This window comes from Aquarana catesbeiana, linkage group LG01 (genome assembly GCF_042186555.1).
Source record: "Aquarana catesbeiana isolate 2022-GZ linkage group LG01, ASM4218655v1, whole genome shotgun sequence".
In the NCBI taxonomy this organism is placed as follows: Eukaryota; Metazoa; Chordata; class Amphibia; order Anura; family Ranidae; genus Aquarana; species Aquarana catesbeiana.
In genome coordinates this window covers 172,079,858-172,100,208 of record NC_133324.1, presented here as the reverse complement: position 1 = coordinate 172,100,208, position 20,351 = coordinate 172,079,858, and the positions used below count along the sequence as shown (strand labels likewise).

Below are 20,351 nucleotides of genomic sequence, written 5' to 3'. Positions count from 1 at the left end.
ACCCAACGCATTTAAACTTATACAAAGCCTTCATCTAAAGCTAAGGAAGTGAAAGCAATTCTACATATATCAAAAGAGCAAGAAAAAATGCACAATGCAATTCATATAAAATTTTACCAGATTATGCATGATTTTATTATTTCATATGACATTCATAACAAGTATATTACACTTACAAAGAGGTGGACATGACCAAATGTCCAGACCGAAAAGAAATGGCTCGGTGGTGCAGACCACACGGGTCTCAACCCAACCCAGACCTCAAGCCCCACAGAGGATCAATGGCCATCAAGGAGAAGGCAACAAAGGCGGCTTGCTTGCAAATGTTTGCATGCAACAGATATGTCTATATAAGCATTGCCGCAGTTCTTGTTTGGTTTTACCAACATAGAACGAATTACAATCGCATGTGAACATGTATGCTACTCCTTGCGTGCGACAATTTGCAAAGTGTCTTAAATCAAAAGATTCACCATTGGGAAGAGTTAAATGGCTTTTCCCTAACATGTAGGTACAATAAGAGCACCCCACCACAGGCAAACGTGCCACCCTGTCAACATGGTTAACCCTATCTGTTCCAAAATTCACTACTCAAGTTTGTCCTTCAATGAAGCAGCCCTTCTGAAAGTAAAGGCTGGTCTTTCATTGAACTGCTTAATTACGATATCTTCAGCTAGAATAGGCCAATGCCTATTCAGAATTGTTTTGATTTCTGATTGTTGATTGGTATGTCTTAAAATTACACGTGTAGATGGAAGATCACTGGGGGCTTTTTTATGACACGAGGGAGTCTGCTTCCTTTTATTGAAAGCTTTTCGAAGGTTTTACTATAACCTCTTTAAGAAAATCTATTCTTTAATTCATCAGCTTCTAATTCGAAAGTGGAATCCATGGACCAATTCCTTCTCAGTCGTAAGTACTGATTGAAAGGTATTGAGTTAACAAGACTAGTGGGATGAAAGCTATGAGCATGGAGCATGGTATTAAAAGAGGTACTCTTGCGACAGAGGCCGCTGGTAAGATGTCCATTGGACATTTTAGTAATGCATGTATCCAAAAAGGTCACGGTGGTTAGGTCATAGGTCATCATAAATATTAGATTGAATTGTTCATAGCTTCAAGACATTGGTATAAAATGTCCTCTGGGCCCCCCCAGACAACATTGGTATAAAATGTCCTCTGGGCCCCCCCAGATGAGGAATATGTCATCTATGTACCTTTGCCATGTAGAGATATGGAAAGTGTACAGGGACAGTTCCTCGTCTGAGAAAATATTGCTCCCACTCCCCCAGGTACAGGTTGGCGTAGGATGGGGCTCAACATGTTCCCATTGCTACACTCTGCACCTGGAGGTAGTGGGAGCCAGGTCTAAATATTTTCTTCTGCATCACAGGACACAAAGGACTTGATATTTATGACTACTTGGGTTAGGTGAATTGACACTGGCAAAAAAAAGGCAGGAAACACACCATGCAGGCTTAACCCTTCCCAGCTCAGCTGAGGATTAGTTTTACCCAATCATCTTAAGTGATGAGTCTGCCTACAGCTGACTCTCAAAAGACCTTCTTTCAAGGGCTTAGTTTCCAATTTCCTAGCCTGTTCCTAACACCCCTGCTTTTGGTAGATCAGTTGCTACAACCTGATGGCTAAGAGAGACTGTACCCAGAGCAGGGACAACCTGTAATGTTGCCATTTGGCTCCCATGGACAGCAATCTCTAAAGTACACTGCATCTGGTGACCTCGTTGGCAGGGTGCTCTAAAATTTCAGTGCTATGATACCCCCGAAGGGAAGTAGAGTACCTAAAGGCTCTGTGGGGCACACCTGTTAAGGATGGAAGATACGGCCTTCTGGCCCTGCAGCAGGACTAGTGAGTAATGCTGATATGGTGGTCCATGTGATAGTCTTCCACTTACTGATTCTCTTGCTTAATCAGTGGTTTCTGCGATTCACAGTGAAGAATAATCACTTTCAGTTTGTGTAATTTTAATTCGGCCTGTCCACAACCCCCAGGGTGTTTACCAAGGTGTTGGATTCATTTTCTGGGATTGTTGGGTACCCGGATGATCAGCTTCTCAATTCGTTCAGATGTCGAGCAGAACAGTACAAATCCTAAATAGGTTATTCTGGGTGCTAAACATTCAGAAGTCATTCTTGGTTCCAACTCTGTATCTGGAGAACTTGGGATTCCTCCACAACGCGGTGCAGGCGAAGGGTACTGCTCCTGCTTGAGACATACCTGTTTCTTTGATCCCAGATGGAGTCCCTGAGGTTGTTGGAAAGTCTCTTAATTTGGGCCTGCATGAAGGTGCTAGGGAAGTTATTGGCCATCTTGGATTAGTTCCCCTATGTCCAGTTTCATTCCAGAGCACTGTAGCTCAGTATTGTGAGGCACAAAACATCAGGAGTCCCTGACTCTGCTAATGTGATGCCCAAGTCGGCTGTGGAATTTTGGATATCCACAGATGCTGGATACCAGGAAATCCTTCTTTCCAGTGTAAGGTCTTGGCGACAGACACCAGCCTGTCAGGTTGGGCATGTGCTTTGGAAAACCTCTCGGCTTAGGGGAATGTGCTTGTTGGAGGAGCAGACGTTGCCAGTCAACATCCTGAAGCTTTAGGTGATTCTGCTGGCTTTCCTACACTGTTTCCTCTACCTTTGGAGTCTACCCATAGGAGTGCATCAAAGAGGGTAAAAAAAATTGTTTGCTGAGGGAGTAGACTTCATCTTGTTTTGAGCAGAACTTCACATTTGGCTCTACTCAACTGTGCATATTCTCGGTGTGGAAAATTGACTGGCATCAAATGGGCAGGATAAAGGTTGAGAACATTCTTTAGGTAATTCTAATATCACCTGCTTGGCCAAGAAGAAGCTGGTATGCAAACATCCTAGGTCTCTCGGTGTTTAAGCCATGGTATTTTCTAGCTTGACCAAATTTACTGTCGCAGGGTCAAAGTGCTTTACAGTCACTGACATCAAAGCCCTGGCTATTGAACCCCAAGTCCTGAGGGTATAGCAGTATTTCTGACTCTCATTTCTACCCTCCTCAAGGCTAGAAAGTCGACCATTATACATGGATAAGAATCCAAAGAAAAGGTGCTTCACTCTATTGATGTGCTTGGAGCTGTTCGAGTTTGAAAAAAAAAGCTTCATATCAGCAGTCTAATTCTCTGTTTGTTCTGCCTGAAGGTCACTCCCAAGGGTCATTCTGCTACTCAATCCTCTATTTCTAGGTGGATTGGTCAGCTCTTTTCTCAGCCCTGTGGTTTTAAGGGCAAGAGTTTTCTTTTCCTGATCAATGCCCATTCCACCAGAAGTTTCAGTGCTTCCTGTGCTATTCAGCGTCAAGCAACACCCCTCCAAGTCCCAAATGCCCCTTGAACTGCACAGAAGTGTGGCTAGAGAGCCTGTTCTTGCTCCTAGTACTGTGAATTCAATAGATTGAGGGCCACATCACATCTTGATTAAATCTTTTTTTTGGCCCTTCCTCTCTCAAGCCAAGTTTGTGAGGCTGCTCCCTCTTCTTTTCACATGTTTACAAAGTTCTACCCAGTAGATATTTATGCATCTTTGGATGCCAGATTTGGGAGAAAGGTCTTGAGGCATTTTTCTAGTTCACTGTACCTTGCTAGACTAGAAGTTGGAAGTAACCTTTGGGCATTTGCTGCACTTGTTGCACTTTTTAGCGTCCAATAATGGTAAAAGTTAGCCGTGGAGTGCTTTTCAAGTCCAGCACCTTTGGTATTTCCTCGGCACTTGCACTGTCTCTAAATACTTAATCACTCTGTTGAGCCTACTGTTTGGGCTGAGCACCAGGAGTGTACCTCATTATTTGCTCTGTTGTGCCTTTTCATTTGTTATGCTACCACTGGTTTTACCACAGTTGATGCTGGAGCACGGAGTGCCTTTTTTAGGGATGCATCATACCGCTGCTGTTCGTGTTTCGCAAAAGAGCCACGTGGAACTTGCATATTTATTTGATTCATTCTTACTCCCTGCCTACAGCGACTCTGTTCTTTTGATACTTATCAGTCACCAGGTGCCTGGGTTTTTGCATACCTAAGGCCTTACCTTGAATGTTGCAAATGTGTGGCAGTGATGCAGCTAGGTTCAACATGTTTGTATCTAGACACTCCTCTAACTGATCAGCAAAGTTTACTCTGTACCCTCCGAGGACACCGACATCTGCCGTCTAGAATCCAGTGTCCCTATAGTTATTCCACCTCATCGCTTGTGCACAAATCTGATCTACCGAAGGCCTTAGAATAGACTGGGCCACCAGTTGCTCAGACCCATAGTATTCCACAGTTTATTTTTGAGTTAACAAGTCTCCCTTGCTATTACTTTCAAGAGGCTGTACCTGTTTATCTGCAGCCATCTCTTCGCTACAACCTCCTAAAGCACACATTTTACATAGCATCTATTAGCTCTAGCAGTCAGGGAATGGGGATCTGATTTCACATGCAGAGCACATAGCAGGGAGCCGACTGTAATCTGTTAACCGAGAGAGAATGGGTTAGATCCTTAAAAAGGATTGCTGCATCGCCAAGATGGACCACTTGCTAATAGGGCAAGTGGAGAAGATTTCTGCAGCCTTATATCTGTTATGACCTGTTAGAATTGCTAAAACGTGTGTCCCCTTATGGTGTGATGTCCAAATAAATGCACAAAGCACTCTGGTTGCTAATGCTAGGTGATGGTGGTAGTAGTTTTTTAGGTAGTTTGCCCTCTAGGCATTCGAGTGCAGAATGGCCCTTTAGACACACAGGCTTTTCCTTCCCTCTGATGCTTTTCTGCTGCTCATTCTCTGCTTCTCTGTACCACCACTCAATTTGCCAGATCTCCTACTCCCCCCGGGGTCTCCCCATCCTAGAGCCCCTTGCTGTAGTTCCCCTGTCAGCTTAACCTCGGAAGGTAGTGTCTATTCTGTGCACCACCATGTCAGTGATTTGCTTTCCTTGAGCTATGTAAAGTTATCAGTGGCACCTGGTTACCTCTGTGTTATCCTTCAGAGGGACTCTTGACCCACCAGGTCATCTGTCTCATACTTGGCCTGTTGTCTGTTCCAACGGAGATATAAACCCTTGTTGTCCTTTCCACACCGGATTCTAATTATAATGCTTGTGCAAGTCACTTGGCCTTCTGATCTGGTGGCTGATATATATACTCATCTCTCTGGCGCGGGAGGCTAGTTGCTCTTTTAATTGAAGAATTATCATCTCTTGGGCTCATTTCTAGTATTCCAGAACAAATGGTCACTTCTAAATTGAGGAATTCTACCCTGGATGGGTCTCCAGGCTCAGACACCACCTGAGTACTGCTTTGTCTTCACCACACGAATGATTGTGAGTTCTTTGAACATCAGGAGTAAGGCAGCCTGACTCTGGTTATGGGTGTACTGTGGGTCACAGTCTTACCCTTGCTGATATCCTTAAGAGTGCTCTCCTGGAAACTAGATCTCCCCCACTGGTACCTTCTGGACACAGGAGAGGTTCATGATGCATCTCAGACCCTGAGTCAGATATTGGAGGAGGGCCAGTGTTTGTGTTCCATCCGCAGGCAGAGCAATCTCTAGTCTGCTGATGGAGGTGTGTTCTGTCAGGAACAGGAATGCATTAAAGACTCCATGGGACTCGTACACCTTGGGTTAGGCTCTCTTCTTTGACTGCTCTGCAAATAGCGAAGGAGGCCTCTCTGGCACAGTTACCTGGTTTCTAGATTCACTCAGGCAGCTATTCTTAGCTGTTCTGTTAAGACTCCTGTCATTTGTGCCGTGGATCTTGCTGCTTCATTGGCTCTTGGGAGTCTGCAGCATTATTTGCCCTGTAACTCTTGAATCCAAGATAAGGCTGGATATTTTTTCAGCAATTTCTTCTTAGAGCTTGCCCCAGAGGTGCTTTTTGTGCCACTGTTGAGGGTTTGGCTTAAGGCGGCCATATATGGATCAAAAGTCGTCCAGTTTGGCAGGAACCTACCAAATTTCGATCCATGTATGGGCAGGCTGGTTGTATACAAATTGATCTATTGATCGACTTGTGTACAACCAACCTGTTGGAAAAAAACGGCAGTGCTGATCAGTGTATTCTGACGGCAGGGAAGTCTCCCCACTGTCAGAATACAATAGGTCAGTGGGAAGGATTTCCCCATCCACATTGAATGTGTGAATATGAGAATAGAGTCATTTTCTGCCTACCCTTGTTGAGAGGTTTTACAGGTATTAACCCTGCACTCGCGTTGGCATCATGGAATTAAAGCGGAGTTCCACCTGTTTTTTAGTTTATTAAAAGTCAGCAGCTACAAAAGCATAGCTGCTGACTTTTAATAAACCAACATTTACCTGCCCCATGGTCCAGCGATGTGGCTGCTCGGAGGCTAGCTCCTCTCCCCCTCCTCCGGCGCCGTCATGGTAACTGTGGGGACCTGGCCGTGACAGCTTACGGCATCATGGCCGGGCTCGTGCTGCGGTCTCCTATTGGCCGATCTTCTGGGACCTGCTTTGTGTCCCAGAAGACTGCTGGCAGGGCGGGGCCACCTAGGGCAAGAGGAGGAGTCGCCTAGGCGGCTGAAGATAGGAAGCAGGAAGTCCCATGAAAAAAGGGTACATACTCTCCCTCCCCCTCAAAAAATGACATGCCAAATGTGGCATGTCGGGGGGCGAGGAGTGCTTAAAGCGGAAGTTCCACTTTTGGGTGGAACTCTGCTTTAAATTCTGTTTTTTTTTTTTTTTTGCTGGACTCTTGAGTCCCTTTCAAATTCCTTGCATGTTGTGGTTCTAGTCAGTTAAGGGTCTTTCCCTTGGGCATCCTGTTTTGGTGAAGCATTGTTCTGTTCTGACTGTCTCCAGGTGAGGGCCAGGTTAGTAGGGACTTAGAACCTTCCTTCTAGACTGACATCTCCCAAGGACTTTCCCAGTTCCCTTGCCTGGTATCTGTTTTCACCAGTCATTTGTTCTCTCTCTTGTTAAGCAGGTTTGTTTTACCCTCCCAATTACACCACTTGGTGGGTTTAGGTTGCCTGGCTTCAGGCTTGCCCATGCTTCAATGCTCCCTTTATGCTGTAATTTGTTTCTGGTTGGTGGCATTTCTTCTTGATCTTGGGCATCAGGTTGTTTCTGTGGTTTCCCAATAGTCTTGCAGGATCCCCTAGTATATGATGACTTGTGTCCCTCAATGGACAAAGAGAAATTGCATTTTTGTGCCCGCTGTAAAATCCTTGAAGTCAGTTGAGGGAAATGGATCCCGCCCCAGATTTTTATTTGCCAGGGACCAATATCCTCCAGCAAGCATTGGTTAAATCTGATAATTAGGACTTCCTATGTCCCTCAATGGATTTTTTGTGTTTAGATCCTATAAAAAATAAAAAATAGCTATGCATACAGCTATGTATATCTGCAGTGGGTGTCTAAGACCGTGTTGCCTGACTGCTAGTCTTGGGTAATTAGGAGTGAGATCTCATGTCACTCCTGTTATGATTGATGTCTTCGGGGCTGGGGATTCTGAGGAACCAAAGCCCTGCCCACTACTAAGATGGCAGTCTCCACATAAAGTGCAGAACAAGGCATAGTAAGCCAATAATGGGAAATGATCAGGCAATACTGATGAATGGTCCTCTGCCCTCTCCCTCTGACTGCCTTTTTTGAGCACAGCTTCCAGAATTCAGTTCCTCTTCAAATAGTAGTGCAATAAAAATAGAAATTCGCTATCAGCAGTGTTGATGTGTTACTTCAGCTTTTCCCCAGATCCCATTTAGTGTTAAATGCTTACTATCAACTGTACATAGCAGAATTGTTGATTGTCAAAGAGGACTTATAATTCTCTATGTGAATCTTGATAAAAAGTGTGTGTAAGTATATATAATGTGTGTGTATATATGTGTATGTATGTATATGTGTGTATATGTGTATATATATATACACACACACACACACACACACACACACACACACACTTGTGCTCATAAGTTTACATACCCTGGCAGAATTTATACTTTCTTGGCCATTTTATAGAGAATATGAATAACACAAACTTTTCCTTCACTCATGGTTAGACGCCTTTCACACTGGGTCGTTTTGCAGGTGTTATGGCGCTAAAAATAACGCCTGAAATCCCCCCCCCCCCCCCCCCCCCCAGCGGCCGAATACTGCCGCTAAAACAACGCTAAATCGACGCTAAATATAGCGCCGCTTTATCCCGCCCGAGTGTGAAAGGGGCCTTAGTGTTTGGCTGAAGCCCTTTATTATCAACTGTGTTTTACTCTTTTTAAATCATAAAAGAAACTAGCCAAATGACCCTGATCAAAAGTTAAATACCCCCGTTCCTAATACCATGTATTGCCCCTTTAACATCAATGAGAGCTTGAAGTCTTTTGTGATATTTGTGGATGGATCTTCTCAGATGGTAAAGCTGCCCATTCCTCTTGGCAAAAAGCCTCCAGTTCCTGTAAATTCTTAGGCTGTCTTGCATGAACTGCACGTCTGAGATCTCCCCAGAGTGGCTGAATGATATTGAGGTCAGGAGACTGAGATGGCCACTCCAGAACCTTCACTTTATTCTGCTGTAGCCAATGACAGGTCGACTTGGCCTTGTGTTTTGGATCATTGTCATGTTGGAATGTCCAAGTATGTCACATGAGCAGCTTCCTGGTTGAATGCAAATGTTCCTCCAGTATTTTTTGATAACATACTGCATTCATCTTGCCATCAATTTTGACCAAATTTCCTGTGCCTTTTGTAGCTCACACATCCCCAAAACATCAGCGATCCACCTCTGTTTCACAGTAGGAATTGTGTACCTTTCATCACAGGCCTTGTTGACTCCTCTCCAAATGTAGCGTTTATGGTTGTGGCCAAAAAGCTCAATTTTGCTCTCATCACTCCAAATGACTTTGTGCCTGAAGGTTTGAGGCTTGTCTCTGTGCTGTTTGGGTATTGTAAGCAGGATACTTTGTGGCATTTGCGTAGTAATGGCTTTCTTCTGGCGACTCAACCATGCAGCCCATCTTTCTTAAAGTGCCTCCTTATTGTTCATCTTGAAATAGCCACTCCACATGTTTTCAGAGAGTCCTGTATTTCACCTGAAGTTATTTGTGGGTTTTTCTTTGCATCCCCAACAATTTTCCTGGCATTTGTGGCTGAAATTTTAGTTGGTCTACCTGACTGTGGTTTGGTTTCAACAGAATCCCTCATTTTCCACTTCTTGATTAGAGTTTGAACACTGCTGATTGGCATTCCAAATTCCTTGGATATCTTTTTATATCCCTTTCCTCTTTTATACAGTTCAACCACCTTTTCCCGCAGATCCTTTAACAATTCTTTTGCTTTCCCCATGACTCAGAATCCAGAAACGTCAGTGCAGCACTGGTTGAAAGATGCAAGGGTCTGTCAGGAGTCCAGAAACTCATTGACCTTTTATAGACACACACTAATTACAAGCAAACAGATCACAGGTGAGGATGGCTACCTTTAAAAGCCATTCAAACCCCTTTGTGTCAACTTGTGTGCATGTTATCAGCCAAACACTAACCATAAGTGAAAAATGTTTTTGTGTTATTCATATTCTCTGAAAAATGACCAAGAAATCATAAATTCTGCCAGGGGGTGTGTGTGTGTGTGTGTGTGTGTGTGTGTGTGTGTGTGTGTGTGTGTGTGTGTGTGTGTGTGTATATATATATATATATATATATATATGTTTTAATACTTGACATTTTCCTTTGTATACACAGGGGGGCTCTAAGCGGAGGAAAGCTAGAGGTAAGAAGAGTAAGGTTGTAAAACCAGTAAAAATTGAAGAGGAAATAAAAAGCGAATCTTCTCCACATACGTCTGAAAAATCTGAGGAAGAAGAGGAAGAAGACTATGAAGAAGAAAAGGTTAGAGCGAATAGATGTGTATAGTCCTGTATGAAAGTAGTATCAATTGTCCATTTTAAGCCTTCATTCACTGCACAGTCAAAATGTGCCAGTCAGGTATATTTCTTTCTCATCCAGTAAGGGATACGGGAATTCAGCTATTGTTTGGGTATACCGCCACTTATGGGAGGCTTGGACTGTGGCATAAAGCGTCGACATCTGCTGGGTGTGTGGAGTGGCACACACATGCTTTTTCCTGCCATTCAGCATAGAGGAAGCATTGTCCCGCTGCTGCTCCTGCTTTGTAAAGGCATGGCATTTTTAACTCTGATCTCTGGTACTTGCTTCCTGAATGCTTATAGTGACCTGATCCCCTCTGGCCATCCTACATGGGTTTAAGTATCTGAGACCTTGTCTTCTACCTTGAGCCTAGTTGCATTACTGCCACATAGTACCAATATGTCAGTATCTAAACACAGAGCACAGTCCTACTGCCAAGGGTGACCCCCCAGATCACATTCTTGCGGTTTCATGGATGTTTACTCTGTAACCTATGAGGGTACTCCTCTAATCTGAAATCGGGTGTGTTTGTGTCTACCACATCAGTTTCCCTTAGCTCTGTCAGGTGAGGTTGAGTCCCCTTACAGGCTTCCACTTCAGTCGCACAAGACTTTGTGGCAATTCAAATAATCCTGGATACTGACTGCTGAGGATGTAAGCACACTTTTGCAACATCCTCTGCAGAGTCCATCTCTAATCTACCAGGGACATTAGAGCGGGCCACTGGTCGTAGTGACCATCTCAGACCCAAAGTCCCCACAGTATGTCTCTGATGAACAGAACTTCACGTTCTAGCCTTGTCCCCTGTTTACATTATAGGCATGGATTTTTTGGCAAGCAGGCTTCCTCAACTGGCAATTCCTGGACCCAGGAGAGAGTGATCCTTATACCCTGAAATGTTCCAGGACATGTGTCAGAAGTGGGAAATGCCAGTTGTGGACCTCCTGGCTTCCAGCCTCAACAACAAACTGGACACGTTTGTCTCCAGATACAGGGATCCTGTAGCAGAAGCAGTGGGTGCTGTGGCTGCTCATATCTTAGTTGATTGCTTTGAAAATGGTGATCATTCTGGCAATCTTCAGCTCCAGATTGGTTTAGGCAAATGTGGTACTCTGACCTGACAAGACTCTTGGTAGTTTCTGGTTGGCTTTTCCCTCAAAGATGGCTTTACCATCCTGTATCAGTTGCTGGCTTTAATAGCATGGCTGTTGAAGCCCAGATTTTGAGGGACGGGCATTTCTAAATTCATTATTGCCATGATCAAAGGTAGAATGTTTACCTCCTTAAAAGGTATTTCACCATACATTGAAGGCATACTTTGCCTGTCACGAGGCTTTCATCCCAGGACATTTTCCATGATTTTACTCCTTCCTTTTTTTTTTTTAAGCTGAGTTTTGACCAGCATTTGATCATCCACGCCATTAGGGGCCAGATCTCTGCTCTTGCTATTTTTTTTCAGAAACCATTGGCTTCACATTTATTAAGGCCTTTGTTCAGTGTCTCCCATATGGATTCCCCTGTATGTTACCCCGTGACTGGATTTGAATTTGGTTCTCAGAAACCACCCTTTGAATCCATTAGAGTTCTGTCTTTCCTAACTCTTATCCTTGAGCTGGTGTTTCTTGCAGTCATTATTTTTGCGAGGTGAGTGGCCTTGCAGTATGCGTAGAAACCTTTCTGGTGTTGCACAAAGACAACATGGTGTTGCCTTCTTCCTTCTTAAGGTACTTTTGGCATTTCACCTCAACGTCCGGATATAATTTTTCCATTCCTCTCTCCAGCTCCAGTCCACCGTTCATTGCTTGGCTATGAGTCTCGACTACTGCTTTCTTCAGATAGACTGACTTTGTGTCATTCAGAACATTCATTTCCTGTCAAGGCACACTATTAGCTCTGTGAGTGCCTCTTTGGCATTGAGCCACCGTTTCCCAGATTTACAAAGCTGCGGCTTGGTCTTCTGTTCACATTGTCAGTGGTTCTAAGTTCTACCAGATGGATATTCAAGCCTCATCTGAATGCCAGCCATGAATGTAATGTCCTTCAGGTGGCTCTTTATGCTGCAGGTAGCCCCCAATTCTGTTGTTTTAGTTAGCCTGGTGGCATTTGTTCACCCCTCAGTCACAATTGGACTGTTTTTGAAAATCCCAATAGTTAATGACTACCTGTGCCCCTCAGGCTCTGAGCATGATTCATTAAAATATAGCTATAACATGAAATGGTCAGAAAGGTGGGCTTGGCTTTTAATGTGTAGGAGTATAGATTATTTTGTTTGCAAATGTGCTGTTTCCACCAACATCATAACAATTTGTGGATGTTTTTCAGGAAGAAGAGGTTTCCGTTAAAACAAATAATAAAAGGTCTAAAGCAGAAAAAGAAAATGATGAACGAATAGAACCTGAACCAGCTGTAAAAAAGGAGGTAGAGGATAAGAAAGAAATGAAGGACAGCAGCAAGAAGGATGTAAAGAAAGATAAGAGAGAAGAAAAAGATCTAAAGGACAAAAAAGATGCTAAAACAAAAGATTCTGTGAAAGATAAGGAAATCAAAGAGGAAAAGGTAAATGCAGTCACATCAAGATAATGACCACGTGCAGTTTACTTTGGAATAATATTGTACAGAACTCTGTGCATTATAACCATCAGCTCATTTGTAGGTTAATCATTTGATTTTTTTTTTTTTTTCTATGGTTAGCACTAATGTAAATTAGTGATTGTAAATTATTTTAAAAATAACACCGGTTTGTATTTACCTGTTCTGTGCGCTGGAATTGTAAAAAGCAGCCCCGAACCTCATTTTCTTGGGTCCTCCTTGGACGGTCTTGGCTCCTTCTCCCTGGCAAGTGCCACCATAGAAGGCCGATTCTTATGGGGCACTCCTGCAGGCTCACTCGTTAGTCTCGCAGTCTGTCTATTGACGCCCCCTCGTCACAGGTTTCGATTGACTGCTACAGGAGCCAATGGCTCTTGCTGCATCATCAAAGTCAGTGAAACCAGAAAGTGAGGGGAGAGAAGAGCTGCAGATGTGCACAGTGCTGGATCGATTGAGAGGTGAGGTAAGTAAAAGGGGGGGTGAGGGAAGATACCTATGCCTAAACATATTTTACCTTAATGCAAGGAGTGTATTAAGGTAAAAAATGTTTACACTTTAGAACCATTTTAACCACTTCAGCACCAGAAAAATTACCCCTTCCTGACTGGGCTGTCTCTTGTGATATGGCACTGCATCGCTTTAACTGACAATTGCGCGGTCATGCGACGCTGTACCCAAACAAAATCAATGTCCTTTTTTCCCCACAAATAGAGCTTTCTTTTGGTGGTATCTGATCACCTCTGCGTTTTTTATTTTTTGCGCTATAAACAAACAGAGCGACAATTTTGAAAAAAACACAATTTTTAACTTTTTGGTGTAATATCCCACTTTTGTTTAAATACTAAAAAAAAAAATTTCCTCAGTTTAGGCTGATATGTATTCTTCATATTTTTGGTTAAAAAAAAAAAAAAAATCGCAATAAGCGTATATTGATTGGTTTGCGCAAAAGTTATAGCGCCTACAAAATAGGTCATTGATTTATGGCATGTTTTAAATTTTTTTTTTTTCTTTTTACTAGTAATGACAGCGATCTGCGATTTTTATCGAGACTGCGACATTGTGGCGGACAGATCGGACACTTTTTTTTTTTTTTAAATCATTGACATTTATACAGAGACCAGTGCTATAAATAGCCACTGATTACTGTATAAATGTCACTGGCAGGGAAGGGGTTAACACTAGGGGGCAATCAAAGGGTTAAATGTGTTCCCTCACTGTATGTTCTAACTGTGGGGGGATGGGACTGACTGGGGGAGGAGATTGATCCATGTTCCTATGTACTAGGAACACATGATCTGTCTCCTCTCCCCTGACAGAACGTGAATTTGTGTGTTTACACATAGATCCACGTTCCTGCTCTGTCAGGAGTGATCGCGGGTGCCCAGTGGACTTCGCGGGCACACGCATCGGCTCCTCAGTGAAGCAGCGCGTGCGCCCCCCCTATAACGGCGGGAAGTGGAGGACTTCATATGATGCCTTCCCAGGGTGGGATATCCCATCTGTGGACGTCATTTGACAATACGCCGGGAATGAAGTGGTTACATTTCTTAATGTATTTCATATACAACCAGCAGGTGGATATGTTTTGGCCTTTCATAATTTTCAGGTTTTCTTTAGCCCCTTTGGGAAAAAATCTATTTGCAAAGCTCAATAACGCAAGCTGACAGGTGAATGCTTCAGAACAGTGTCCCTGCTCCCTTCAGACAGCTTCATTCAAAGTTGGGCTGCAAGGGAATGGCTTCAGCTGCTGCTCGGGTGGGTTTTACTTCCTCTTTTGCTCCCTGCAAATTAGAAGCATAATGGGCTAGTATGCATCGCATACTAGCCCATTATGTGACACCTGCAAACGAAGCCCGCACTGTCCCCTGTGCAGGCCGTGTACATCTTCGCCCCTCTTCCTTCCGGGGCTGTGGACTCCGGCTCTGTGACTGGCCGGAGCCCTGTGAAGTCACTCCCGCACATGCGCGCGGGAGCCGTCAGTCATGGCACAGGCTGTGGAAGAAACGGCACGGAGGTCCATTTCTTCACAGCACATGCGCCGTTGATGACATCGGTGCACTACAAGTGAAATACCTCCTAAACGGCACACGTTTAGGAGATATTTCCACTACCTATAGGTAAGCCTTATTCTAGGTTTACCTATAGGTAGAAGTCTCACAAAAGCGTTTACAACTATTTTAAAGTATAACTAAAGACAAAACTTCTTTTTTTTTTTTTTTTTTTTTTTGTTTATTTGGATAGAGTGGAGAGGTATTCCAACGCTTGTCAGTTTTTATTACATAGCTACTTAGTAGGTGAGGTTGAAAAAAGACACAAAGTCCATCAAGTCCAACCTATGTGTTTGATTATATGTCAGTTTGTATATCCCTATATGTTGTGGTCGTTCAGGTGCTTATCTAATACTTTCTTGAAACTATCGATGCTCCCAGCTGAGACCACCACCTGTGGAAGGGAATTCCACATCCTTGCCGAACCCTCTACGTAGTTTAAGGTTAAACCTCTTTTCTTCTAATTTTAATGAGTGGCCACGAATCTTGTTAAACTCCTCCCTTCCGCGAAATTTTTTTATCCCTATTGTGAGGTCACCAGTACAGTATTTGTAAATTGAAATCCTATCCCCTCTCAAGCGTCTCTTCTCCAGAGAGAATAAGTTCAGTGCTTGCAACCTTTCCTCATAACTAATATCCTCCAGTCCCTTTATTAGTTTTGTTACCCTTCTTTGTACTCCATTTCCAGTACATCCTTCCTGAGGACTGGTGCCCAGAACTGGACAGCATACTCTAGGTCATCCTCACACCAATATGAACATCACATATTGCATATACCGCCATCATTGCTGGGGCACTAGAGCTCGGTGGAGACTGAGTAGACCCCACCATGTGTCCTGTTCGCTTTCTTAGCTAGTTGGAAAATACACTTTAAAAATATAAATAAACAAAAATACTCCTCATCCTTTTGTGTAGTTGAGTAGCTTCTTGCAGTGGCTGGCCTGGTCTCGCCCCTCAAGCTTCTTTACAACGACCCAGTTACCTGGTTAGAAAGAATGTAAACTGGTTATCGTGTCAGGGTCCAGGAGGGGCTCATGAACCCTGTGTTGGACCTTTGGAAGTTCATGTTACAGTGACTGCACCTACCCCATCAGCTGAGAATGTTGACAGCTGCTGAGGAAAGTACAACTCTGGTTTTGGTTGACCTCCAAACAAACCTCATATGGCAATAACCCAGACATGTGGGAACTTAATGACTGTGGTCACTGCAATTTACCATCTGTGGTGTAATACCTGGAACTATTGAAAAAAAGGTTCCTATGGGAGCGTCCTTCACCAGACTGTCAATTCAAATTCCATCAAAGGAAAAAAGTTGCAGAACTTGTCATTCCTACCAGGTCACAAACTTGGCTAGAATTAGAGTGGTTGGCATCATTGGTTTGAAAATTTGTCATTCTCACCACTATCAACCACCACCCCCTTTTTTTTTTCCTCCTCTACAAACTGGAGGAAGCCAGGCAGGGTTTAGAATGGTGCAGAAAAAAACGATGAAACCGTGAAATAGCCTATGATACTTTTACCACCTTATATACACCTGCTTTCTATTTACATACACTTTCAGAAACCCCTTGGACCTGAAAAGATACTTATAAACAAGTTATTACTGTATCCTTCCTATTTTAACCTGCAAAGAATGGTAAACAATACAACATTCGTGTACATTGGTAAATTGTTACTGACATTCCTCAAAACCGACAATAACCAAACCCTCTGTAACCCTTACTTTCACATCCTTACTAAAATACAACACCCGCGACACGTAAGAGGGCTGTCGCGGTTCAAACGTATTCTTGTTACCACATACAAACAATGAGAAGACTAAAACATGAGACAAACATTTAGATACAAATGTGGGGGAGATATTTCATAGTTCCCAAAACAAAAATGAAAAAACAAAACCAGATGGAATGCTACTTTCCCTCTTTTAGTAATAGAAAAAAATACAATGAGAGAAACACGAGAGCATCTCAGAATCTTGTATAGACCAGCCACACAAAGTCCAAAAACAGGCATGATAATTTTTAACCACATAAACGTGTATTACACAGCCATCAACTTACTCATCAGATTTCTGGAGCCACAGCTGAACTACTTCCAAGGTATTTTTATTCTGGGGTCTCGTACCTTCAGACATCAAAGGTACCTTCCAAAGGAATACACCTTGTACCCTCAGACCATATATGCCAAACTTTAAGGGGTCTCATGTCCAGAGCCCCAAACCCAGACCTCATGTACTATGCAGCTGTCTGACTGGTGTGGAGACTCATTTTTTTTCTCCGCATGGACGGTCAACATTACCAATGGCGATTCGAATCGCTTATAACTGTCCCGGCGGCCAGGGCACCCTCGCGCTAACGTTCGGAGCAGTACTGCCTAGTGACTTATTTTTACAGTACTGGCACCCGGCGTTTCTGTTTAACTTACACGGCCTCCCGGTATGCTAGCGTACTACTCACATTTACATGCTCTCCAACCGATTATCGGCAGCCCTATAAATGTGTTGTCAGACAAACTACAAAGCACCATAAATACTCCACTATTCAAAACAATATTATGGCTTCTATCTGTACCTAGATATTACAACAAAAACATGGATGCCTGTTTACTCTCTACGCAAAACCGCATAAAACTTAATTACATTTAAAAATCAAAATGATTTTGTCATCTTCCATACACGAGTTAAAGGACCCCGAGCTTCTCCCACCAACTTCCCGTTGCATATCTGCAAAGAGCTTCCTATATTCGGGGGGGGGGCGCTAGCTTAATCTTTCCTGAAACAATGAATTGCCCTCTGAGAAACTCCCAAACATTTTAAAAAAAAAAAAAGCACACACCGCTAAAAGTACAAAAACTCAGTTAGTAAATTAAGTGCAAAGTAGACCGCATGGCTACACACACACAGAAATTGGAGCAGATTCCCCTTTAGGATGACCCACAGGCCAAACAACAACAAAATGGTGCCATTAACACATGAAATGCAGCGATCTACCTGTCACCTACAAACGGTCAACAGGTAACCAGCGTTATCGACCCCGGCTATAGGGAAATGCTCTTCTCTAGTAAATGCTCTTCATCACTAAGATTTCTTTGTAATAGGTTTTGCTGTTGGAAGGAATAGCATAGCACATATGACCGAGGAAAAGAGGAGTAAGAAAGGGGGGTGTTGGCATCAGGTGTTTGGCTCTCCTAGAGCTCCTATTAAACCAATACAGTATGTGAAACACACGCTGTTTTCTTTCTTTCCAAGGTTCCTGTTCACTCTAGGAGTTAAAGTAGTGTTAAACCCTCAGCATTTTTTTACCTTAACACATTGTGCACAATATAATATTTGCCAGTAAAGGATTTGTTTAATTTCCTATCCCAAGACTGGTAGTTAACAACTTTTAAAGGTGCTGCCTCCTGCTCTCTGCTACTTCGCTGTACTTCTGATCTTCACAGGAAAGCTTTAACACAGTAGTAGACAGTGCAGTCTCCAGTCAGTCTGTTAGCTTGGATGTGGAAGGAGCCCAGGACAGTGCCCTGCCATCCTGGGCTACAGAGGCTGTTTGTTTCTATTGATGCACACAGTGTAGGGATGTTTATATTGATGCACACATTGTAAGGAGATGTAGCTGTATTCCCTGCATGCAAGGATGGTGCCATACTGTGCTGCAAAAGAAGGAAGCCACCCTAAGATAGAAAACCTTGGGCAGCAGTCATGGCTCCAGCTTCAAGTGATTGTAAAGGAAACACTTTTTTTTTTATTTATTTTTTTTTTAATAACTTGCTATACTTGTCTGCTCTGTGCAGTGGTTTTGCACAGAGTAGTCCCAAGCCTCCTCTTCTTGGGTCCCCTGCTGGTGATCTGGGCCCCTTCCCCTAACCGTGTGCCCCCATAGCATGCTGCTTGCTGTGGGGGCACTCATGCGTGCTCGCTCCAGAGTGGCTCTCTGCGTCCATAAGACACAGAGCCACGCTTCCGCCTCACTGTACTGCCGGGTCTCTCCCTCCTGATTGACAGCAGTGGAAGCCAATGGCTCCTGCTGCTGCATCTCAACCAATCAGGAGGGAGAGACTCGGGAGTACCTCGGGTCTCATGCGAATCGCCGGATCGAGATCAGGCTTAGGCAAGTATGAGGGGGGAGCTGCACACTGAGGGTTTTTTACCTTCATGCATAGAATGCATGAAGGTAAAAAACCTTCAGCCTAGTTTGCAACCACTTTAAGCAGAAGCATAGACAAGTAAAATATAGAGAAAACGCATACTCAAGTGATTACCTCAGCTGCAAGAAAGTGCTTAAAAAACTGAGGGTTTAAGATCACTTTAATGCTGACATTCAGATTAAATCAAAAAGCGTGACAAAATGTTGGCATTTTGACCCTTACTATAAAGCTAGGATCTGTGTCAAGATTAAATTTAGATTTTCAGTGACTGGAAAGAAATATGTAATAGTAGTGTGAACCTCATTTGATTACATTCGGTGTTCGTATCTAGCAGTGTAAGTTTTCCACTTTTTCTGCTGAGCTATTTTCTCACCTCCTTATTTAAACCAGAAGCTTCTTGGGTAATATTGCTTAAAAGAAGAGCTTTGGCTAAAAGACTCGCCTCCTTTCTGGCACTCTCCCCTGCAATAATATTTCTGGCATTCGATATCTCCAAGAACATTCTGTGAGTCAGCTCCAAAGAAACCACAATGCTCTGCTAGCATACAGTAAAGCAGAGAGCAGCGCTGCCGTGAGCGCTGTTCTTTGCAACATCAAAGACCACCTAGGAGTTGACTGAAGGGGACCCTGCTTGACCTGCCAAGAGTCATATGGAAAAGGTAAGTATATATGTGTAGTAAAAATATATATATTTTCATATATTGTTTCTAACATTGTTCCTAAAATGTACACCCTTCATGTGTGTTGCAAAAAAATACAGAGAGTAGAAATTACAGGATCTAAACAAATCCTCTGTTTTCCAACCATTAAAAGTAAATTTATTATGTAGGTGAATGATGTGAAGCCTGAGAAGGAGAAACAGAAGAAAAACATTTCTGCTGAAACCCCTGTTCACATAACTGCCAGTAGTGAGCCTGTCCCAATTTCCGAAGAGGCAGAGGAGCTTGATCAGAAGACTTTCAGCGTTGTAAGTTGTTTTTTTTTTTTTTTTATCTTTGTAATATACCCTTACCATTTCTGAATTTGGTTTCATTTTCTGTGTGCTCTTGGGGGGAGAGAGGCATTAGCAGACATCTCAGATTTCAAATTTTAAGAGAGAATTATGGGTTTAACTTGGCCACCACAGGATAGGTTGTTGTCCATCAACACCCTGGAATTGAGGGATGGATTTTCTCAGCTGTCAGCACTGGGGGAGTGGGCACTTCACCCAGAGGTGTTTGAATTGGATGCCAGGATGATCCACATCCAGAATTCCCCACCTTCAACAGAGTTTTTCAATGTAAAGCTGTACAGATTCATATCCAGAACCAAGGACCCCTGTGTGTTCATGGTGGATGGTCTGGTGAGGCCATGGGGATTGGTTCTCCCTGATTTATGCCTTTCTGCTGTTACAGCTTCTTCCCCATCTGCTTTGCAGCATTCGGGTGGGAAGCATTCTGGTGATTCTGATGACCACGGCCTGGCTTTTGAACCCATCCAGGATAATCCCTTAGTCTTCCTGACACAGAAGATTATTTTTTCGGTTGCCATTACTTCAGCTCGCAGAGTTTGAGTTGGCTGCTCTTACCTGTAAGGAACCATTCCTGGTGATCCATCTTGACCAGGTGGTCTTGTGGCCTCAGGTGACCTTTTTGCTTAAGGTGGCTTTCTTCCATTTTAACCAGGA

The 20,351-nt window shown here is 43.4% G+C and overlaps 1 protein-coding gene across 2 annotated transcripts in view; it reads left to right on the top strand.

The window, feature by feature from the left end:
* The window catches only part of CHD1 (chromodomain helicase DNA binding protein 1), a 159,700-nt gene that overhangs the window by 111,602 nt on the left and 27,747 nt on the right, over positions 1 to 20,351 (top strand). For both annotated transcript variants that reach the window (XM_073624566.1, XM_073624565.1), the window contains 3 exons: positions 9,720 to 9,866; positions 12,228 to 12,461; positions 19,515 to 19,652. In XM_073624566.1, coding sequence (XP_073480667.1) covers positions 9,720 to 9,866; positions 12,228 to 12,461; positions 19,515 to 19,652 — 519 coding nt within the window. The remainder of the gene's footprint in view (positions 1 to 9,719; positions 9,867 to 12,227; positions 12,462 to 19,514; positions 19,653 to 20,351) is intronic.